Source organism: Jaculus jaculus, chromosome 5 (assembly GCF_020740685.1).
Source record: "Jaculus jaculus isolate mJacJac1 chromosome 5, mJacJac1.mat.Y.cur, whole genome shotgun sequence".
Classification (NCBI taxonomy): Eukaryota; Metazoa; Chordata; class Mammalia; order Rodentia; family Dipodidae; genus Jaculus; species Jaculus jaculus.
Genome location: NC_059106.1, coordinates 55,598,632 through 55,619,572, shown reverse-complemented (window position 1 = coordinate 55,619,572; position 20,941 = coordinate 55,598,632). Strand labels below are relative to the sequence as shown.

The following is a 20,941-nucleotide window of genomic DNA, read 5'->3' as shown; positions in this document are numbered from 1 at the left end:
ATGCTGACTGGCCCCATCACATGCAAGTAACCACATTTGCTGTGAGCTCAGCACGTATGACCTTCTAACACACCATTTGATTGCTGCCCAGCTGGGAGATAAGATCTGGGAGGCTGGCGGTGGGGTGCAGGGGGGATCTTGGAACTAGGTATATCTGTGCATTTCTGAAGCACTCAGAACAGTGCCCAGGCCTGAGGAGGTGCTAAGTGCCTGTTGACAGGGAGTCTCTGCAGCTGGGTCTGCTCGGCCGCTGGACCCTCCCCTTGCACCAGGCATAAGCTCGGGCCAAAGGCAGGTGTCCACTAAGTGCTGAGTGACTCTGGATAAGTGGGTGATGAGTGAGCAAACAGCCTAGTCCTCCTACCCCAAGCCTTTCCAGTACTGGGATTACAGACTCGAGTCACTGCACCCGGCTTGGATTATTTCTTTATATGAAACATGACATGCACGTGTGGAGGTCAGAGGACACCCTTGGGTGTCAATCATCGCTTTCCACCTTGTTTGAGGTGGAGTCTCTTATTGGGCACTGTTGCTTACACCAGGCTAGATGGTCTGTGGGCTTCCTGGAATTCTCCTGTCTCCTCCTCCCATCTCGATGTGGAAGTCTGGGGAGTCTGGCTGCTCGCACTGCCATGTCGAGCTGTATGTGGATCCCAGGGCTCTGGATTCTGCTCCTCACACTTGTACAGCAAATGCCATATCCACTGAGCCATCTCCTAGCCCCAAACCTTAATATATTTTCAACCACTCTTTTAAGACTTTCCAGACTGACCTGGAACTCACTGTGTATTCTCAGGGTGGCCTTGAACTCATGGCGATCCACTTATCTCTGCCTCCCGAGTGCTGGGATTAAAGGCATGTGCCACCACGCCCGGCAATAACTCTTTTTATTATTGAGAACTTTATAGTATGAACATAATGCATATTGGTTCAACCACATTTTAAAATAACAGTTGTGGGCTGGAGAGATGGCTTAGTGGTTAAGCGCTTGCTTATAAAGCCTAAGGACCCCAGTTCGAGGCTCGATTCCCCAGGACCCACGTTAGCCAGATGCACAAGGGGGCGCACGAGTCTAGAGTTCCTTAGCAGTGGCTGGAAGCCCTGGCGCGCCCATTCTCTCTCTCTCTCTGTCACTCAAATAAATAAATAAAAATGAAACAAAAATTAAAAAAATAAAATAACAGTTGTGACGCTGAGGGTGGGTACAATTGTCTTCCCTGTGAGGAGAGGCTCATGAAACTGATGGTCAGAATATTGACTAACATTTACTAGGCACTGGCTGTAAGCAGTTGCCCGTGTTCTTTAAGGGTATTCTCCCATGTAACCTGCACTCCCATACAAAGCGGTAAGTCAAGAAACCTAAGTCACATAAGTAATAACCAATGGAGCTGGGTTTGAACTCTGCAGCCTGACTGAAGGATCAAGGGGTAGAGTCTAGGCTGTAAAGTCAAACATCTTAAATTTTTCCAAAGACAAGAGACAGCCAGGATGAATATGAGATCTGTCATCTAGAAAGAGGAGGCATGAGGGCTGGAGAGATGGCTTAGCCGCTAAGACGCTTGCTTGCCACGCCTAAGGACCCAGGTTCGAATCCCCAGAACCCACATAAACCAGCCGCACAAGGTGACGCACGCGCACAAGGCCAGGCACATGTCTGGAGTTAGGTTGCTTGGCTAGAGGCCCTGGCATTCCAATTCTCTCTCGTGCGTGCTCATAAAAGAAAAAAAATAAACAAAGTAGAAAGAGAAGGAATGATTCCTCCCTTGGAGGCTGTTGCCAGGGGTGATTTTGCTTCATGGAAATCCACGAACATGGGCCTGCAGGGAGAGCAGCCCTCCAATTAATTATCCTTTAAAGGAGGGGCAAGCCGGGATTGAGATTTTACATGTGAGCCTCTGTTGCCCCCTTGTGGCAATATTTCCGTACGACATGCTGTGGATTCTGGTCTGGTTCAATCTGGGAGAGCCCAGGTGAGAAACAGCTGCCCCCTGGAGTGGTAGTGTTGGCTTTGACTTGCTCAGAAGCAGACAGAAGCTGAAGTGTCCCAGCAGGACTCGTGGGTTTCCAACCCTAATCCTGCCACTCCAGCTCCTTCCTCCTCCACCTCCTCTTCCTCCTCCTTCATTGCCTTCTCCTCCATCCTGCCTCCCATTTCCTCCTCCCTTTCTCCCTCTTCTTCCTCCACCTCATTTTCTCCTCCTCTTTTTCTTCCTTTTCTAGCCCCATTTCCGCCTCACCCTTTCCCTCCTCCTCTCTCCCTTTGTCCCCTTCTCCCCCAACACACTCCCATTTCTTCCTCCTCTACCACCATTTCCTCCTCATCCAGTCTCATTTCCTCCCCCTCTAGTCTCATTTCCTCCCCTTCCGCCTCCACCTCCTTCCCCCCCTTCCCCTTCTCCTCCACCCCGTTCTGCTCTTCCTCTTCCTTCTCTCTTTTGAGACAAAATTGCAGGTAACCTGGGTTGGCCTCAAAGTCACTGTAGCCAAGGATGACCCTGAGCTTCTGATCCCCGTCTCCACCTCCTCAGTGTTAGGATTATAGGCGTGGGTCACCATACCCAGTTTATACAGCGCTGGAGATTGAGCCCAGGGCTTCGTGCTTGGTAGGCAAGCACTCTAGTAATTGAACAATGTCCCCAGTCCAGCACCAGTGTCTTTGGATGCAGAATGGGGCAGACTAGGCTCTGCTCCGTAGGGTTACAATGCAGATCAAAGGCAGATTATTAGCCTTGCCTGCCCTGAGGCAAGCTGTCCAACCTGCTGGGGGCCATGGTGATAATTACACTAAGCAGCCAGGCAGTGAAAAAGAGCTGGATCCTAGCTCTACTGCTGTCACTGAATGTGCTGCAGCTTCCCTCTCCATGTGGAATTTGGGTGAGATCATGGAGACTTTTGGCTATGGAGGCTACAGAAGTTCCACAGGGTTCTCCTGCACCTATTCACATGCCCGACCCTGGGCTTCAGCAACAGGAGACAATAGTCCAAGCCTGGTCCAGCCACAGGGTGGGTAGCTTTGCGTTCTCCTGAGACGGATGTGGAGGTGGGTGTGGCCCCCTCCCAGTAGCAGAGGAATCTTGCTATTCCATGAGGAGCCTGGGGTTGTTGTGCCAAGACCCCTGACCAGGAGCCAAGTCCCCCGGTCACCCAGGAGTCACCCAGAGAACCGCCACAGAAGCCAAGACACTCGAATGCAAAAACAACAGGTTTCTTTATTGCAAGCCTAGGCCTAGGCTCCGTCCCCACAGTCCGGCACAGCGGTAGTGAGGGAGAGAGCCCCTTTCTTCTGGGGGAAGAGGTTCATATAGGAATTTGAACAAAGAAGTAGGGGAGAGATACATGATTGGTTGATTTAAACAGTTCTGATTGGCTTGGGGTTTCAGCGGGCAAAGTTGGGGGCAGGAGCTAGGGGCAGATGAAGTCATCTCCATTGTCCTTGAAGTGGAGATTCCTGTTTCTTATCTAAGCAGGTGGTCGGGGGCCATCCCCCCCCCCCAGTGGAGTGTTTCTGCAATGTCCTTGAAGTGGAGATTCCTCAGAAACTTTAGGGGGAAAGGCAGCAATTAAGCAAGCAAAGTTTACAGAAGCAAAAGGTCAGCACATCGGCCAGCTAGTTCTCTATCTAAGTCAGGCCTGGGCCTCTTTTTAAAAATGGTCATATTTGGTCTTACAGGGTCTGGTATCAGCATCACCCAGGAGTCCTCACCTTGACCCAGTGGTTCAGAATCTGAGGCCATCCATAGCTCTCATCTGTGGTCACATAGTAGAACCATTAAAGACTGTGGTGGTTTGAATGTGAAATGTCCCCATAACGTCATGTGTGTGATTAATTCTCAAAAGTCAGTCCTCAGCGGGAGGATTCTTTGGGAGGTAGAGCCTTGCTAGAGGAGGCATGCCACTGGGGGCGGGGCCTTGAGGTTTATTAATCTAGCCTGCTTGGTATACATTCACTCTTGCTGCTACCTCCAGTCAATGTGACAAGATGTGACGCCCAGCCTCTGCTCCGCCATGCCTTCCCTGTCGTGATGAAACTTCCCCTTGAGACTGTGACCTGAAATAAGCCCTTTCCTCTCATCAGCTGCTTTTGGTCAGGTGTGTTTCCCAACAATGAGAAGGGAACTGCTACAAGGACTCATAACAGCATTGTAGCCGGGCGTGGTGGTGCATGCCTTTAATCCCAGCAGGATTTAATCTCAGGAGGCAGAGATAAGAGGATCACAGAGAGTTCCAGGCCACACTGAGATTACATAGTGAATTCCAGGTCAGCCTAGACTACAGTGAAACCCTACCTCGAAAAACCAAAATAATAATAAATAATAATAATAATAATAAATTAGTTGATAATAATGACATTGTTGGGTGCGTTTGTGCATGTCTGTAATCCTAGCACTTAGGAGGCTGAGGCAGGAGGATTATGAGTTCAACATTAGCTTGAGCTATGTGATAAGACTGTTTCTTTTAAATATTTTATTTGAGAGAGAGATAAGCAGATAGAGGGGGAGAGAGTGAATGGGTGCACCAGGGCCTCTAGCCACTGCAAATGAACTCCAGATGCATGCACCACTTTGTGCATCTGGCTTACTTGGGTCCTGGGGAAACGAACCTGGGTCCTTATGCATTGCAGGCAAATGCCTTAATCACTAAGCCTATTTAAAAAAAAAAAACCCTGTTTTAAAGGCTGCAGCCTTTTTTTGGAGGGGTCTTGAGGAACAATACACCACTGGCTTTATTTTTATTTTATGTTTGTCTGTGTGCGTACATGTGTGTTGATATGTGTGTGGGCACATATGGGGGTGGAGGCCAGAGGTTGACAGTGGGCATCTTCCCTTAGTGATTATTCATCTTGATTTTTTTATTTTTATCTTTTTTTTTTTTTAAACCTACCGGGCGTGGTGGCACATGCCATTTATTTATTTATTTATTTATTTATTTATTTATTTGAGAGCGACAGACACAGAGAGAAAGACAGATAGAGGGAGAGAGAGAGAGAATGGGCGCGCCAGGGCTTCCAGCCACTGCAAACGAACTCCAGACGCGTGCGCCCCCCTTGTGCATCTGGCTAACGTGGGACCTGGGGAACTGAGCCTCGAACCGGGGTCCTTAGGCTTCACAGGCAAGCGCTTAACCGCTAAGCCATCTCTCCAGCCCTTAATTTTTTTATTTTTATATATTCATTTATTTATTTCACAGAGAAAGATGGAGGAGGAGAGAGAGAGAGAGGATGGGTGTGCCAGGGCCTCTAGCCATTGCCAACTCCAGATGAATGTGTCCCCTTGTGCATCTGGCTATCGTGCGTCCTGGGGAATTGAACCAGGGTCCTTTGGCTTTGCAGGCAAACACCTTAACCACTAAGCCATCCCTCCAGCCCTACATCTTACTTTAAAAAGAAAAAAAAAATTTTTTTTGAGCCTGGTGTGGTGATGCATGCCTTTAATCCCAGCACTCAAGAGGCAGAGGTAGGAGGATCACCGTGAGTTCAAGGCCACAGACAAAGCCAAAAAAATCTGTTTTGTTTTTTTGAGGGAGGGTTTCACTGTAGCCCAGGCTGACCTAGAATTCACTCTGTACTCTCAGGGTGGCCTCGTACTCACAGAAATCCTCCTACCTCTGCTTCCCAAGTGCTGGGATTAAAGGCATGCACCACCACACCTGGCTTTCACCTTTTTTTCTTTTCTATTTATTTATTAGAGAGCAACAGACGACCAAAAAAAAAAAAAGGCAGATAGATAGATAGGGAGAGAGAGAGAGAGAGAGAGAGAGAGAGAGAGAGAGAGAGAGAGAGAGAATGGGTATGTCAGGGCCTCCAACCACTGCAAACGAACTCTAGATAGATGCACCCCCTTGTGCATCTGACTTATGTGGGTCCTGGGGAATCGAGACTCGAACGGGGTCCTTACACTTCACAGGCAAGCGCTTAACCGCTAAGTCATCTCTCCAGCCCCTTTCACCTTATTTTTTGAGACAGTGTCCTTCACTGAGGCTGGAGTTCACCAGTTGGATAGAGTAGCTAGCCAGCAAACCCCAGGGATCCTCCTGTCTCTGACTTCTCAGCTCTGGGATTGCATGCCTTGCTTTTTCGTGGGTGCTGGGGATCTGCACCTAGTCTCTTTGTTGGAGCCAGGTCCTGGTCTGGGATGCTTGCTTCATAAGAGCTGGGCTGTTCAATCCTCATTCTAGCCAGACACTGTCATTATCCCCATTTACAGACAAAGAAACCAGAATTGCCAAGCAGTACCAGAATACTTAATAGTCAGGCCTCGAGCAGGCTTCCTTGGAGTCCCGTTCCTCAGAGGTGACTGGGGAGCAGGAGTGTGGTTGGGACCTGCTCCTGGAGGCCTGTGGGTTACCCTGGTTGTCACCTCTCACCCCTCCTCCACACTGGGCAAGCAGAGACACTCCGAGAGAAGCTCCTCTACACCCCACCCCCAGTTTATAGCATCTGGGGCCACGTGGTGTGTCCAGGGCTCCCTGACAGATGTGTCCCTCTTTCCTGCTGCTGGGAGGGGAGGGATAGAAACTAATTCCCTTGGCAGAGACAGGAAGGGATCAGTGCCACTGGGAGCTTGGGCAAAGTCCTGCAGAGAGCCCAGGGTGCTTCTCGCGCCCTCTGGAATACAGGAGACCCTGTCGTGGTGCACAGGCTAAATTGTGGAGCCTTCCAAAGCCTTCTGTAAGTGGGTAAGTTATGGTACTTCAAAAGCCAGTGGCCTGGTAGGTCATTTGGTAGCAGTCTGGGGACCAGGAGCTGGCATTAGATGTGCCCGCCTGATAGGGAATGTGCCCAGCCGTCCATGTTTCCCTGAAACAGGGCTTCTGGGAATGTGGGCTTTCAGAGCTAACATCCAGACAGTCCTGGACAGTCAGGGTGACCGTGGGCCAGGCCTGAGCTGCTGCCATGGCTTGGCAGTGAAACTTCTTGAAATGAAGGGCCCCTTTTCCCCACCCTCATCTACATCCCTTTCTAGCAGCTCTTGATCTCTTCTTCTCTGTCCCAACTCCCAAGGACTTCTTTGTGTCTTTGCTCTTTGGACTTGGTTTCTCACCCACAGAGCTTCAACCCAGAATCCTCAAGGAGCTGGGATGTTCCCTGCCTTGGGGAGGATGAAAACTCAGGTGAGTCCACCTTCTTTGTTAGCCTCTAGATCTCTGTCTGGGGGAGGGTCCTGAATTTTCTCCTCTCCCTCTCCCTCAAGGCTAGCTCATCCATGCCCTCATCTGAGCTCCAGTTGATCCCAGTTCTCGTGTTGCTGTTTCAACTCTCAGAACGATCATTAGTGACTCAGTTGTTTTGAGGGCAGTGATTATCCCACTAATTGCTCGCTGAGCCCGGCACAGCTTTCTAGGGGCCTTGTGCATGTTACTTGCTTGTTGTCACCTGAACTGTCTGGAGCATGGCAACAGCTGTCTCCATTATGCAGAGCAGGAAACTGGGGCTCCAGGAGCAAAATTGTTTGTCAAAAGCTGGAAAGGATGGAGCCGCTCCACAGGCTGCGGGTTCTATGAAGGGGGTCCTGCCCAGCAGGCAGCAGAGCCCGGGGCATTGTGTCTTGGATGAATGGATGAACGGACAGATGGATGGATGGGCACTCGAATGGGTGGGCGAATGAATGGATGCATGAGAGGGAGAGTGGATGGGAGGATGGATGGATGGATTGAAGGGTGGATGAAGAGGGACTGTCCCTAGCTGCACTGTGAGAAAGAGGAAAGGAGGCTAGGGTGTCTGGGGCTCTGAGTACAAGAAAGGAGTTGGGGAGCCATGCTGTGGATGGGGTTTGGAGGAGGCTGCATGGTCTAGCTGGGAGCCAAGAGGAGAGATTCCCAGGGGCCATTGTGAACCTGAAAGGGAGCAGCTGGTGGGCAGTTTGAACACCAGTGCCCTCTGCGGGTCTGCTGCCATGAGCTGAGGGTGAGCCCCAGAAGTGGGCCACGGGATGGGGTGCAGGGTCCTAGCTGCATGTGGAAGTGGACAAGGATGAGGAGCAGAGCTGGAATGGCCCCAAGCAGTCGTTTGATGTCTGTGGACATCTAGTCTGGTAATGCAAGGTGGGCACTGGGGTCATGTCTTGGGTGCCTGTCACAGGACCTGGTCGGGGTGGAGCTGCTCAAAGGAAGCATCAACATTCAAACCAGCAACAGTGTAAGAAATCCAGTCTTAGGCTCTTGGCACATTTGTTTTGTTTTGTTTTTCAAGGTAGGGTCTCACTGTAGCCCCGGCTGACCTGGAATTCACTATGTAGTCTCAGGGTGGCCTCAAACTCTTGGCGATCCTCCTACCTCTGCCTCCCAAGTGCTGGGATAAAGGCGCACCACCACGCTTGGCTATTGGAACCTTTTATTTTTTAAATTTTTATTTATTTATTTGAGAGAGACAGAGAGAGAAAGAGGCTTATAGAGAGAATGGGTACACTAGGGCCTCTAACCATTGTGAACAAACTCCAGATGCATGCACCATCTTATGCATCTGGCTTGTGTGGATACTGGGGAATCGAATCTGGGTCCTTAGGCTTTGCAGGAAAGTGCATTAATCACTAAGCCATCACTCCACACCCTCGTTGTTTTTCTTTTCTTTTCTTTCTTTCTTTTTTTTTTTTTTTGAGGCAGATTCTCACTCTAATCCAGGCTATCCTGAAACTCCATTGAACCAGGCTAGCCTCAACCTCACTGTGATCCTCCTACCTCAGCCTCCAGAGTGCTAGAATTAAAGGCATGAGCCATCACATCCGGTGACAAATCTTTTTTTTTTTTTTGTTTTTTTGTTTTGTTTTTCGAGGTAGGGTCTCCCTCTAGCCCAGGCTGGCCTGGAATTCACTATGTAGTCTCAGGGTGGCCTCGAACTCATGGCAATCCTCCTACCTCTGCCTCCCAAGTGCGCCACCACGCCCAGCCGACAAGTCCATTTTCATTGCAAAGGTTTGTCTACCCACTTGGGCCAAACAGCAGGGTGACAGGCAACATGAACAGCCTTCTAGAACTAGCCTCCGCAGTGACCACCCAGAGCTTTACAGTCCCAGGTTCTCAGTCAGGAGCCTGGAGGAGTGGGAGAAACAGGGACAGACAGAACATGGTGGGGAGAGGTGAAGGCTTCCCCAAGAAGGCATTTCAGCAGGTCACAAGATAGCTCACTCAGTACCTGGGAGAGGCGAGGGGACACAAGACAAGGGTGCTGTAAGCTCGGGCCAGACCCAGGTGTGCAGAGCCTCTAAAGGGCTCACTTTGGAGAGGGCCTGGGGTTCACAGGAGGCACTGGGTGGAGTCCCCCTCACTGACCCCCAGGGGCCCTGCCCTGGCTCTTTGCTCTCCAGGCTGGCCGGCAGCCCCGCCTGCTAAAAGGGAGCAAGAAATGGCTGTTGCCAGCCTTCAGTGGTTTCTTCTTCCTGCTCTCCGTGACCATGACTGGTTGCTTCCTGTGGCAATATCACCTCCCCAAGCTGCGGACTGGTGAGTGATGAAGTCATCATGGGACCTTGGGCTGCTAGTGACCCCATCTAAGAGTGCAAGATTTCAACTCAGGACCTCCAGCCTTTGTTCTCCCTCCAGGTCTCACTGTGCATCTTTGAACCAGTCATGGGATGCTCTGGGGATAGAAAAGGATCCACTGGATGTGATGGTGCATGCCTTTAATCCCAGCACTCAGGAGGCAGAGGTAGAGGGATCACCATGAATTTGAGGCTATATAGTGAATTCCAGGTCAGCCTGGGCTACAGTGAGACCCTATGTTTAAAAAGAAAGAGGGGCTGGAGAGATGGCTTAGCAGTTAAGTGCTTGCCTGTGAAACCTAAGGACCTTGGTTTGAGGCTCGATTCCCCAGGACCCACATTAGCCAGATGCATAAGAGGGCACATACATCTGAAGTTTTCTCTCTCTCTCTCTCTACCTCTTTCTCTCTCTGTCTGTCACTTTCAAATAAATAAATAAAAATTAAAAAAAAAAGAAAGAAAAAAAGAAAAACAAGGGAGGACCGTACTGCCCACCAGTTTCTGCCAGTCCCTCAGCCTGAGAAATGATCATTTCTGGAGTTTGTCCATCCTGGGCTGGCCAAGTTCCTGCAAAGGATACACCAATGCTGGGGACAGACACCATCCTCTGTTGCTATAGCAACCTCAGCTTCCAATCAGCTCCTGGGAGCCTTTAGCCTCCACTGCAGCAGGGAGCCGCCTCCCCCATTCCTGCCGCCAGCGTCCCAGACACTGAGCAAGATGCCTGGGTCCCAGGCCCTGCGGAGCTTTTTGCAGCCGTGACTCCTCACATTCTCTCACCAGCTCCTCTGTCTCCCACCCCAGGCTTTTCTGGGGTAAATTCCCTTATGAAGGTCTGTCTTTCTCAAACAAACGGACCCCAGCGGGGCAGGCTGTTCTTCTGGGTCATGCTGTTCAAATTAACTACCAGCCCCTCAACGGACAGGCACGGCTAGGAATCCACCACAGTGATTGTTGGGAAAATTCCAAACAGACATTCAAACTAGGAGCTGGGCGTCTGCGTGGTCAGCTTTGGCAGGTGTAAAGAGACTATCAATCACTACAAAGTTTCCTTTTTGTGTCTGAGTGTGTGTGCATGTGCATGCATGTGTCCCCAAGGCTGTGAATGTGGGCACAGGTGTGCCAGGGCATGTGTGTAGAGGTCAGAGGACAACTTCTGAGTGTCTGTCATTTCCTCCTACCTCGTCCGAACCAGGGTCTCTCTCTCTCATTTTGATTTTTCAAGGTAGGGTCTCACTTTAGCCCAGGCTGACCTGGAATTCACTATGTAGTCTCAGGCCAGGAGGATGTTGGTCCCCCAGTCCTCCCAAGTGGAGAGTAAAAGTAGAAATCATATAATGGGATGGGAACATGGAACCAAGAGAATGTGGCTCTCATACCCCTTACTATCCCACACTAGCCTCAGAAGATAAGGTTTAAGGCCACTGGGATGATCGTCAGCCTGAATCCTGGCATGCACCCCTTCCAAAGCAGGATAAGGACAGTCTCATGCCCTGCCACCAGGGATAGAATCAGCTATCCCTGTTGCCTCAGGTTTGAAGCCCACCCTTTGGGTTTCAAGTGCACTTCCCCATTCAAATATGCATAACCAGTATGAGGTCAAAGAGACAGATAGGGATAGAGAGATGGCTCAACAGTTAAGGCACTTGCCTAGTGACCCAGGTTTGATTCCCCAGTACCCATATAAAGCTAGATGCAAAAAGTGGCACATGCATCTGGAGTTGGTTTATAGTGGCTACAGGCCCTGGCATGCCCATATTCTCTGTCTGTCTCTTCTGTCTCTGAGTGCAAATAAATAAATAAAATATAAATAAAAGCAAGGGCTGGAGATGGCTTAGTGGTTAAGACACTTTTCTACGAAGCCTAAGGACCCAAGTTCAATTCCCCGGTACCCATGTAAGCCAGATGCACATGGTGGCACATGTGCCTGGAGTTTGTTTGCAGTGACTGGAGGCCCTGGCATGCCCATTCTCTCTTGTTTCTCCCTGCTTATAAATAAAATAAGTAAATATGTCCCCAGGATTGGAGCCAAATCACTAAACACAGGCAGATGGGGCTGGTGAAGCAAGAGGGAGGGAGGACGAGGACCGCAGCTGGAATCACAGAGTCTGAACAGCAAGTGGTGCTCTGCCCTGCCCCCTCCCCCGCCTACCACACACAATGCCCAGGGCTGGCCAGGCAGCCTGACCTACCCTGGAAAGACCTCTGTTGGGAGCTACTGTCCCCAAGTCATGGCTCTGGCTGTTTCTCTACTTACCCCTCCTCTAAGATGACCTCCAGGATCCTGCCTGACCTTTGTCCCCTACTCACCACATGATGCCCTCTGCAGGTTCCCTAGGACCAGAGGTGACTTCCACCCCTGTAAGGATGTGCCCCCAGCACCCTGAGTCTGTGCCTCTGGCTCACCCCCTCCCTGTGCTGAAGGAGGCCCTGGAGCAGGTCAGTAATGACCCACGGGGGTGCTGGGTATGTGGTGAGGTTTGAGGGAGGTAGGGCACTTATTAATTCATTCACTCACTCATTCATGCATTTCTTGAGTGCTTGCCATGTGTCAGAGGAGTAGGGTAGGAGGATGCTGGCCTGCCCTTGAGAAACTACCAGTCTGAACTGGATGTAGTGGTATGTTCCTGGAGTCCCAGCACTTGGGAGTCAATAAGGAGTATCTCTGCAAGTTCAAGGTCAGCCTCATCTACATAGTGAGTTCCAGGCTACATAGCCAAGGCTACCTGGAAGAAGGGAAGGAAAGAAAGAAGGAAGGAAGGGAGGAAAACTAGTAGCCTGGGTATGCAGGAAACAGTTAAGACAACAAACGTGTGTGTGTGTGTGTGTGTGTGTGTGTGTGTGTGTGTGTGTGTTAAAACCAAAGGCCAACATTAAATGTCTTCCTCAGTGGTTCTCTACTTGTTATTATTATTCATATTATTATTATTATTATTATTTATTTTTTTTTTTCGAGGTAGGGTCTCACTCTAGTCCAGGCTGACCTGGAATTCACTATGTCATCTCAGGGTGGCCTCAAACTCACAGCGATCCTCCTACCTCTGCCTCCCAAGTACTGGGATTAAAGGCGTGCACCACCACGCCCGGCTCTTGTTATTATTTTTTAATTCTTATATATTTACTTATTAGAGACAGAGAGAGAGAGAGAGAGAGAGAGAGAGAGCGAGCGAGCAAGAGTGAGAATGGGCACACTAGGGCCTCTAGCCACTGCAAACGAACTCCAGATACATGTGCATCTGGCTTACATGGGACCTGGAGAATCGAACCAGGGTCCTTAGGCTTCACAGGCATGTGCTTTAACTGCTAAGCCATCTCTCCAGCCCATCTACTTGTTATTTTTGTGCTAGGATCTCTTACTGAACTCAGAGCTCACCAAGTAAGTTAATTTAGGTAGCTAGCTCCCTCTGAGAGTCTCCTGTCTCTGCCTCCCCAGCACTGTGATTACAGGCATGCATCACTATGGCCAGCTTGGTTATTTGTTTATTTTTTAAACATGGGTGCTGGGGATCTGAACGTAGGTCTTCACGCTGGGGCAGTAAGCTGTTTAGCAACAAAGCTGTATCCTCAGCTCCTCAACCCACGCTTCTGACATGGGAGCCAGAGTGAGGCTAGGGAAGGTTCCAGGGACTAAGGAGCCACCACTTGTGGTCTTGCAGACAGGGAGGGCCCTTGAAGGTGTCTAGACTGAGTTCAGGGTAGCAGGAGGTACCTGATGATGATGATGATGTGTATGTGTGGCGGTGGGGGTTGGGAGAAGCTAGGGGGATGGAAGGGTGTACCCCGGGCACAGAAAACAGCATATGCAGAGGCTCGGAGGCAGTGGAGTAAGGCAAACTCAGGACTATAGGGCCATAGGTGGGAGGTGGGGAAAGACGAGATGGGAGAGGGTGACACAGTCCATGCTCTAAGGTCACTGCAATGTATTCTCACATATACCACAGCACAATTTGTACCACTGTGGGATGGTACTGCTGTGTGCCAGTCAGATCCCCTCCCCCGGCCTCCCTGCTGCATGTGCCACCCATCTTAGGAGACACACAAAGGCAACATGGTCAGAAGTATTTCAGCCTCATCGAGGTGGCGGGGACTTGAAACTACCATCCCAGGTACAGCTGAAGGGAAGGGGTGGCGAGTCCATGGAAGGGAAGGTGTGTGTGGGACCTTGGGGAGACCTGATCACCCTGCAAACATCCGAGAAGCTGCCGTGAGGATGGGACGGAGGGTGCTTGTGGCACCCCAGGGCCACAGTCATCAAGCACAAAGCTCTAGCAATAACACAGCTGCCCTCTCTGGGAAACTACAATGAGCCACAGGCTTTGCCACCTCTTTGTACGCATGCCTCGTGAAGCCTGTCTACACTGGGGGAAACTGAGAGGCCCAGAGAGGCCAAGTGAGCAAAGTGGGGAAACTACAGAGAAAGAGAGAAAGAGAGAGAGAGAAGCTCAGGGCAGGGCAGGTAAATCCAGGCAAATGGGCTGGGGATGCTTGCTGTTCAAGTGTAAGTACCTGATTGTAAATCTGCCAAGGAAATGTTTATTTGGTCAAAAATCCTTTGGGGATTCCTATGTATAAAACAGATTTAAAGCCAGGCATGGTGGCATATGCCTTTCATCCCAGCACTCGGGAGGCAGAGGTAGGAGGATCACCGTGAGTTCGAGGCCACCCTGAGACTACATAGTCAATTCCAGGTCAGCCTGGGCCAGAGTGAGACCCTACCTCGAAAAACCGAAAAAAAAAAAAAAAAAACAAACAACAAAAAAAAAACACCAGACAGATTCAAGGGGAGCAGTTTTGAATGCAGCGAAGGGCCCCATGGAGGTTTGGGAACTCAAGGTCTGGAGGTTTGTAGGGTGCTGTGTGTGGGACCAGCTGTGGAGACAGCCCGTAAGCAGAACGGGCAGAGGCACACGCAGGGTGTTATCGTTGCACTTAACGCAGTTCTTGTCCCCTAAGGTGGACAGGATCCTGCGCCAAGCCATGTCCGCCCCAGGCCTGGCTGCCATGTCTGCACTCGTCATCCACAATGACACGGTGCTCTGGACTGGAAACTTCGGGAAGAAGAATGGCTCGGACCCGAATTCTGGGACTCCCAATGAGCATACCATGTACCGGTTAGCTAGGGAGCTCCAGGGCCCTGTGGAGGGCGTGGGGTGGCCAGGCCAGCCAACCTAGGAAGCGGGAAGACTTAAGAGGAGCTTGGCAGGGATGGGATCTGAGCTGCCAGGACCTGACAATGTTATAGTAAGGGAGCCAAGGGCTGGAGGGATGGCTTAGCAGTTAAGGTGATTGTTGGCAAAGCCAAAGGACCCAGGTTTGATTCCCCAGCACCCACGTAAAGCCAGATGCACACGGTGGCCCATGTGTCTGGAGTTCATTCGCAGTGGCTGGGAGGCCCTTCTCTCTATCTGCTCTTTTCTCTCTCTCTCAAATAATTAAGTAAATAAAATTAAAAAGAAAACCAAAAGTTGGGGGGAGGGGGATCTGAGGTCCAGAGAGGACTAATGGATGCCTATGTCACACCACAGGGGTCATGGGAGGCCCCTGGTCTCTCATCTTCACGTGCCACACAGGAGCAGAACCAGCTCCTGGCCCTGCTCCAGGGCCCTGTGAGTCAGTGGCCTTGGTCCAGTTAGAAGCAGCTGGGGACATTTGGCTGAACAGTCTCCCCTCCTGGGTGCTGTCTGCAGGTTCCTCAAAACTGCCAGGACGCAGTGGGCACATTTCTTCCCAGGGATACAGTGGGAATGGCAGGGGTCAGGGTTTAGCTTTCACAGTGCACCCGCTTGGTGCCAGGCATGGGGCCCACAGTCCCGTTTGTCACTGCTTACTGTGGACTCACTCCCTGCCCGGCGTGCTGTTGAGCTCTGGTGCATGCAGACTGCCCTCCAACCCCCTTTACAAACTGTGAAGCAGACAGTGAGATCTCTCAGAAAGGTCTAGAACTGTGCCCAAGGCCACACAGCCAATGAGAGGCAGAGGGCACTCCAGTCCCAGGCTTAGTTAAGGGCCTGGCATGGGGCGGATGCTGAAGAGGGTCTATCCTATCCCAGCCCCTTTGCTTCTGGAAGGTTCTCAAGCATTTCCACAGGGGGTGGGAATTTCAGCCTGAGGTTGCCAACTGGGGTGGACTTGGTGTTTTTCTTTTTAAACTTTTAATTTATTTGAGAAAGGGAGAGAAAATGAGAGAATAAACATGGGCATGCCAGGGTCTCTAGCCACTACAAACTCCAGATGCATGTGCCACCTTGTGCATTTGGCTTACATGGGTCCTAGGGAGTTGAACCTGGGTCCTTAGGTTTTGCAGGTAAGCACCTTAACCCCTAATCCATCTCTCCAGCTCAGACTTAGCGTTTTTTTCTATAATAATGTTGGAGGCTGAGGGCACGGGGTGGGGAGTAAGTTTTGGGGTGACAGGGTGCTCTCTGTACCCCATGCCACCTAGGATCTCCAGTGTCTCCAAAATCTTCCCAGTGCTTATGCTGTACCGCCTGTGGGAGGAGGGTATTGTGGCTTCCTTGGATGACCCTCTGGAGCGCTATGCCAGCACCTTCTCCATCACCAACCCACTGGGCATGGCTCCAGTCCCAGAACCACAGGGCCTTGTGGGCAGACTCCAGGAAGCGGGTCCCTCTCTGAGGCCTTCGCCTGTCACACTTCGGAGGATGGCCAGCCAGCTCTCAGGTGAGCCTCCAGGTTACCCGCCTAGCTGAGCGATGCCAGGGGTACCTGGTTCCCATCCAGTCAGGTCCTTGTTTTTGCCTCCTTTTCAGCCACGCTCCCTACCCTCAGGCCTTGGGTGGTGGCCAGGCAATCCTAGGCGTTTAGATCAGCCAGAGAAATGAGGTTCCTGGTTGATACCAACCAAGCTGATAGGTTAGGACCTGTGAATCCTGCCAACAGTACACAGTTCCTCAATAAAGACCTAGTGAGGGCTGGAGGGATGGCTTAGCAGTTAAGGTGCTTGCCTGCAAAGCCGAAGGAGCCAGGTTCGATTCCCCAGGACCCATGTTAGCCAGATGCACAAGGGGGCACACGTGTCTGGAGTTTGTTTGCAGTGGCTGGAGGCCCTGGTGCGTCCATTCTCTCTCCCTCCCTCCCTCTTTCTCAAATAAATAAAGAAAAACTGGTACAGTTTAAGTGCTAGTAAACTTTGACATAAAGGCCTCTGGAAGACTACACAAGACCCAAAGGCCACACAGGACGGGGATAGAACTGACAATCCACAGAAAGGCTCCCAAAATACCAAGAAACATTAAAAGATGCTCACCTTCATTTATTACAAAACCAACACAAATTCCATTGTTCCCTGTCACACTGGCAAAGATCAAAACTATAGACACACTGAGCTGGTGAGATTTAAATTGAGCCCCCCGTAAGTGATTAAACAGATAGACAAAACCTGTCTGGAGGGGCAACTGGCAAAATCTCTCACAACTTATTTATTTGGTTTTGATACATGAGACCTTGTCGCAAAAAAATACAATAAAACCAGCCAGGCGTGGTAATGCACGTCTTTAATCCCAGCACTTGGGAGACAGAGGTAGGAGGATCATTGTGAGTTCAAGGCCAGCCTGGGAGTACTCAGCCTGAACTAGAGTGAGACTCAACCTTGAAAAACCAAACTAAAACATGAAGTTTACCTCCAGGGAGTGGAAATGGGTGACTGAGGAGAAGGGTAAGAGAAGTTTTCATTGTATGCCACCTGCATTCTAAGGAGCTTGGATCGTGTAAGTGAAATTAGATAATGTATGACAGCAAGCCGGATGACTCAGGCATATTCCCCTCTGGGACAGAGCTTCAATGACTTCCCCCACAAAGCACAGGCTGAGCACTGAGCACTGCTCTTCCCCAGGGCTGCCCCGAAGGCTGCGCTCCACTTCGCTGCTATGGAAGGGCACCACTCAGGAGGCCCTGAATCTGCTCAAGGATGACGTGCTGGTGGCAGACCCAGGAACCAGGTGAGGAGCATACCCTGATGGCCAGCCATGCCCCGGGGTTAAGTGTTTCAGCTTGAGTGGTCCCAGTCGTAAGGGCCTTGGGGGATTGCTGATCTGTCTTCGAGCTGGAAAGACTGGGATATAGAGGGGGAGGCACAGCAAGGACCCAGAATCCAGTTCTGTTCAAATCTCCCATTCCCTTATCAACTCAGTATTCTGTAATCCCAGCATTCAGGAAGTTGGAGTAAGAGGAGAGAATTGGAGGCTAGCCTGGGCTAGTGAGACCCTGCCTCAAATAAACTAAACTAAACCAAACCAAATAACCTAACACTAAAAAGAAAAACAAACAAACAAACAAACAAAAAACCCAAGGAAGAAAAGGCCCTGGTGGTACTAAGAGAGGTGACGCCTGGGGACCTGCAGGCTGGAGGCCTCTTTCCAGCTTTGCTCTGTGTGATCTTGGAGGAGGGTCTTGTGAACTTGGCCTTCTTCACGTGCAAGAACAAGGCAGGTGGCCTGGAGTTCAGGAGTGTCCCCTTGCACGTGGAAATCTTCATCCCTCCTGGGGTGGTATTTCAGAGCTTCTGAAACTGCATCTGATTTTCCTGGTTTTTGGAGAATAGTTTGGAAGAAAGGTGGATGATACCTTGCCTCATGTTTGCTATCCTTAAAAATAAAATTAAACTGGGTGTGGTGGCACATGCCTTTAATCCAAACCCTCAGGAGGCAGAGGTAGGAGGATCGCCATGAGTTCCAGGCCACCCTGAGACTACAAAGTGAATTTCAGGTCAGCCTGGGCTAGAGCGAGACCCTACCTCAAAAAACTAAAAGAAAACAAAATTTTTTAAATGATTTTTAAAAACTTAAAAAAATATTTTATTTGAGAGAGAGAAAAAAAGAAGCAGATAGAGAGAATGGGCACGCCAGGGCCTCTAGTCATTGCATATGAATTCCAGATGCATGTGTCCCCTTGTGCATCTAACTTACATGGGTCCTGGGGAATTGAACCAGGATCCTTAGGCATCACAGGCAAATGCCTTAACTGCTCAACCATTTCCCCAGCCCCATAAAAACAATTTTTATTTGCATGTGTGATTGCATGAATGAGCAAGGTCTCTTGTCACTGCAAAGCATTGCTCATCTGGCTTTACATGGATGGCTGGGGAACTGAACCCAGACATCAAGCCTTGCAAGGAAGTTCTATTTACAATTGAGTCATTTCTCCAACCCCACCATCCTTTTTTGAAAAAGTGTTAATGTGTATGTGTATACATATGGGTGTGCCAGGGTGTCTCTTGCCATTGCAAAGGAATGTCCATCCAGCTTTATGTGAGTGGCTGGTGAATCAAACCCAGACAGTAGGCTTTGCAAGCACCTGTAATCATCTTAGCCCCCAGTTTGCTATCCTTGACGTACACAGCCAACACCATCCCTTCTTAACAGTCTGAGACTTTAATCATTCATATTAAAGTGTAAAGGGCCAATTAAGATTTCTTTTATCATTTTCCAATGGGCATTGTTGAGCCAAACTGTCCAATCTGTCATATGCCTGAGCTTCTCTCCCCAGCTTCAGTCTCCCCAGTTCAATTCCCCAGGACCCACGTAAGCCAGATGCACAAGGGGCACATGCATCTGGAATTCGTTTGCAGTGGCTAGAGGCCCTGGCGTGCCCTTTCTCTCTATGTGCCTCTTCCTCTCTCACAAATAAATAAATAAAATATTTAGGAATAAAAAGGGAGATAATAAATCAACGCCCTCTATTTGGGACGCAGGGAAACAGGTTCCTTCCCGGCTCCAAAGGTACTGTGGCTTTCAGATCACCGGATCAGGTGGGACCAGGGGGGGAGGGCCCTGAGGACCTGGGGGTGTGTCTCCACAGCCACATCCCATTTTGTCCACTGCCATCCTTCCTTCCAGATGCCATTACAGCACGTTGGCCTTTTCGCTCCTGGCCCACGTCCTGGCGGCCCACACGGCCCAAGGTGACTATCAGCGCTGGATCTCGGAGAACGTGCTGGAGCCCCTGGGGATGACCGACACGGGCTTCGAACTCACGGCCGCGGTGCGCGCGCGCCTGGCGGCCGGGTTCTACGGCAGCGGGCGTCCGGCGCCTTTCTACGACCTGGGTTGGTACCGCCCGTCGGGCCAGATGTACTCGACGCCCGCCGACCTGGCCAAGCTGGCCATGGCGCTCCTGGGCAGCGGTCCCCGGCGCCTCCTGCGACCCGACGCGGCCAAGACGCTGCTGACCCCGCTGCTGGCCTGTCCGGGTGCCTACTTCGCCAACGAGACGGGCACGCCGTGGGAGTTCCACGCGCAGCGGGGCTACCGCGTGGTGCGCAAAGACGGAGACCTGGACGGCTACGCCGCCACCTTCTCGCTGGTGCCGCCGCTGCGCCTGGCCTTCGTGCTGCTGCTGGCCGGGCCGCGGCCCCCGGGGCGCGACCTGGTGGCGCAGGTGTACGACGCGCTGCTGCCCGCCCTGGAGCGCGCGCTGCGCGAGGCCGAGCGCAGCCCCGCGCCGCCGCCCAGCGCGCGCCCCTTCGCCGGCTACTTCACCTTCGCCAACCGGACCTTCTACGAGGTGCGCGCCGGGCCGGCGGGAGAGCTGCGCCTGCGCCAGTTCGGCCCCCGCGTGGAGGCGCTCGTGCCCGCCGCCTTCCGCACGCTGGCGCTGCGGCACGTGCGCGGCCGCGTCTTCCAGCTGCACGTGGCCCGCGAGTTCCCGTGCGCGCTCCCGCTCGCCGACACCTGGCTCTCGCTGGAGGCCCAGCACGGCCAGCTGGTCAACTTCTACCCCTTGGATCGGCACGGGTTATCCCCCGGCTTCGACGTGCCGGGGCTCAACACGTACCGGGTGCTGCGGCTGCAGCGCAAGCCTGTGTTCAAGACCCAGTGAGCGCCCCCCCCCCCCCCCGGGTGGGCTCTGCAGCCGACCCCATCCCCAGCTTCCCAAGGCCCCGGGGGTGGAAGTAAAAGGCCGCAGGGACCCCCAGGTAGAGGACCCAGTAGCTACCAGGGGCCGCCCCCCCCCCCCCAGGCTGGTCCTCCGACCACAGCGGGTTTGGGAACTTGAGCCCTTGGGAGGTGAAGGCGGGAAGAGCAATCCCCCCAGCTGTACACTGTGAGTTAGAGACCAGCCTGGGCTACAGAAAATTCTTTCTGGGGAAACAAAACAAAACAAAAAAACCTCCCTCCCCTTACCTCTTTTCGTCCTCCCTCCTTTTCTTTCTTTCCTTCCTCTCCCCTTTTTCCTTCCTACTAACAATGTTACTGGGAACTAGGGTTCCCTTTCTGGGGTCTTAGTCTCATTAATAAAAGAATTTAGAAATGAGGGCTGGAGAGATGGCTTATCGGTTAATGCGCTTGCCTGCAAAACCTAAGGACTCATGCTTGACTCTCCAGGTCCCACATAAGCCAGACACACAGTGATGCAGGCACTGCAAGGTCACACATGCGCACGTATCTGGAGTTCAGTTGCAGTGGCTGGAGGCCCTGGCACGCTAATTCTCTCTCTCTCTCTCTCTCTCT

General features: G+C 51.5%; 1 protein-coding gene across 1 annotated transcript; it reads left to right on the top strand.

Moving 5' to 3' along the window:
* Positions 1–6,551: 6,551 nt before the first annotated feature.
* Lactbl1 (lactamase beta like 1) lies at positions 6,552–20,309 on the top strand. The gene is made up of 8 exons (XM_045150893.1): positions 6,552–6,675; positions 7,047–7,110; positions 9,300–9,435; positions 11,803–11,912; positions 14,427–14,584; positions 15,916–16,154; positions 17,326–17,431; positions 19,328–20,309. The coding sequence occupies exons 2-8, from the start codon at positions 7,078–7,080 to the stop codon at positions 20,307–20,309; spliced, it is 1,764 nt and encodes a 587-aa protein (XP_045006828.1). The 5' UTR covers positions 6,552–6,675; positions 7,047–7,077.
* The last annotated feature ends 632 nt before the right edge of the window (positions 20,310–20,941 follow it).

What these genes read in the sequence shown, in the direction of transcription:
- Lactbl1 (XM_045150893.1), top strand. Translation starts at nt 7,078, where the DNA reads ATGTTCCCTGCCTTGGGGAGGATGAAAACTCAG. An exon ending in AATGAGCATACCATGTACCG is followed by an intron (nt 14,585 to 15,915) that starts GTTAGCTAGGGA and finishes CATGCCACCTAG; the next exon opens with GATCTCCAGTGTCTCCAAAA. An exon ending in GTGGCAGACCCAGGAACCAG is followed by an intron (nt 17,432 to 19,327) that starts GTGAGGAGCATA and finishes CCTTCCTTCCAG; the next exon opens with ATGCCATTACAGCACGTTGG.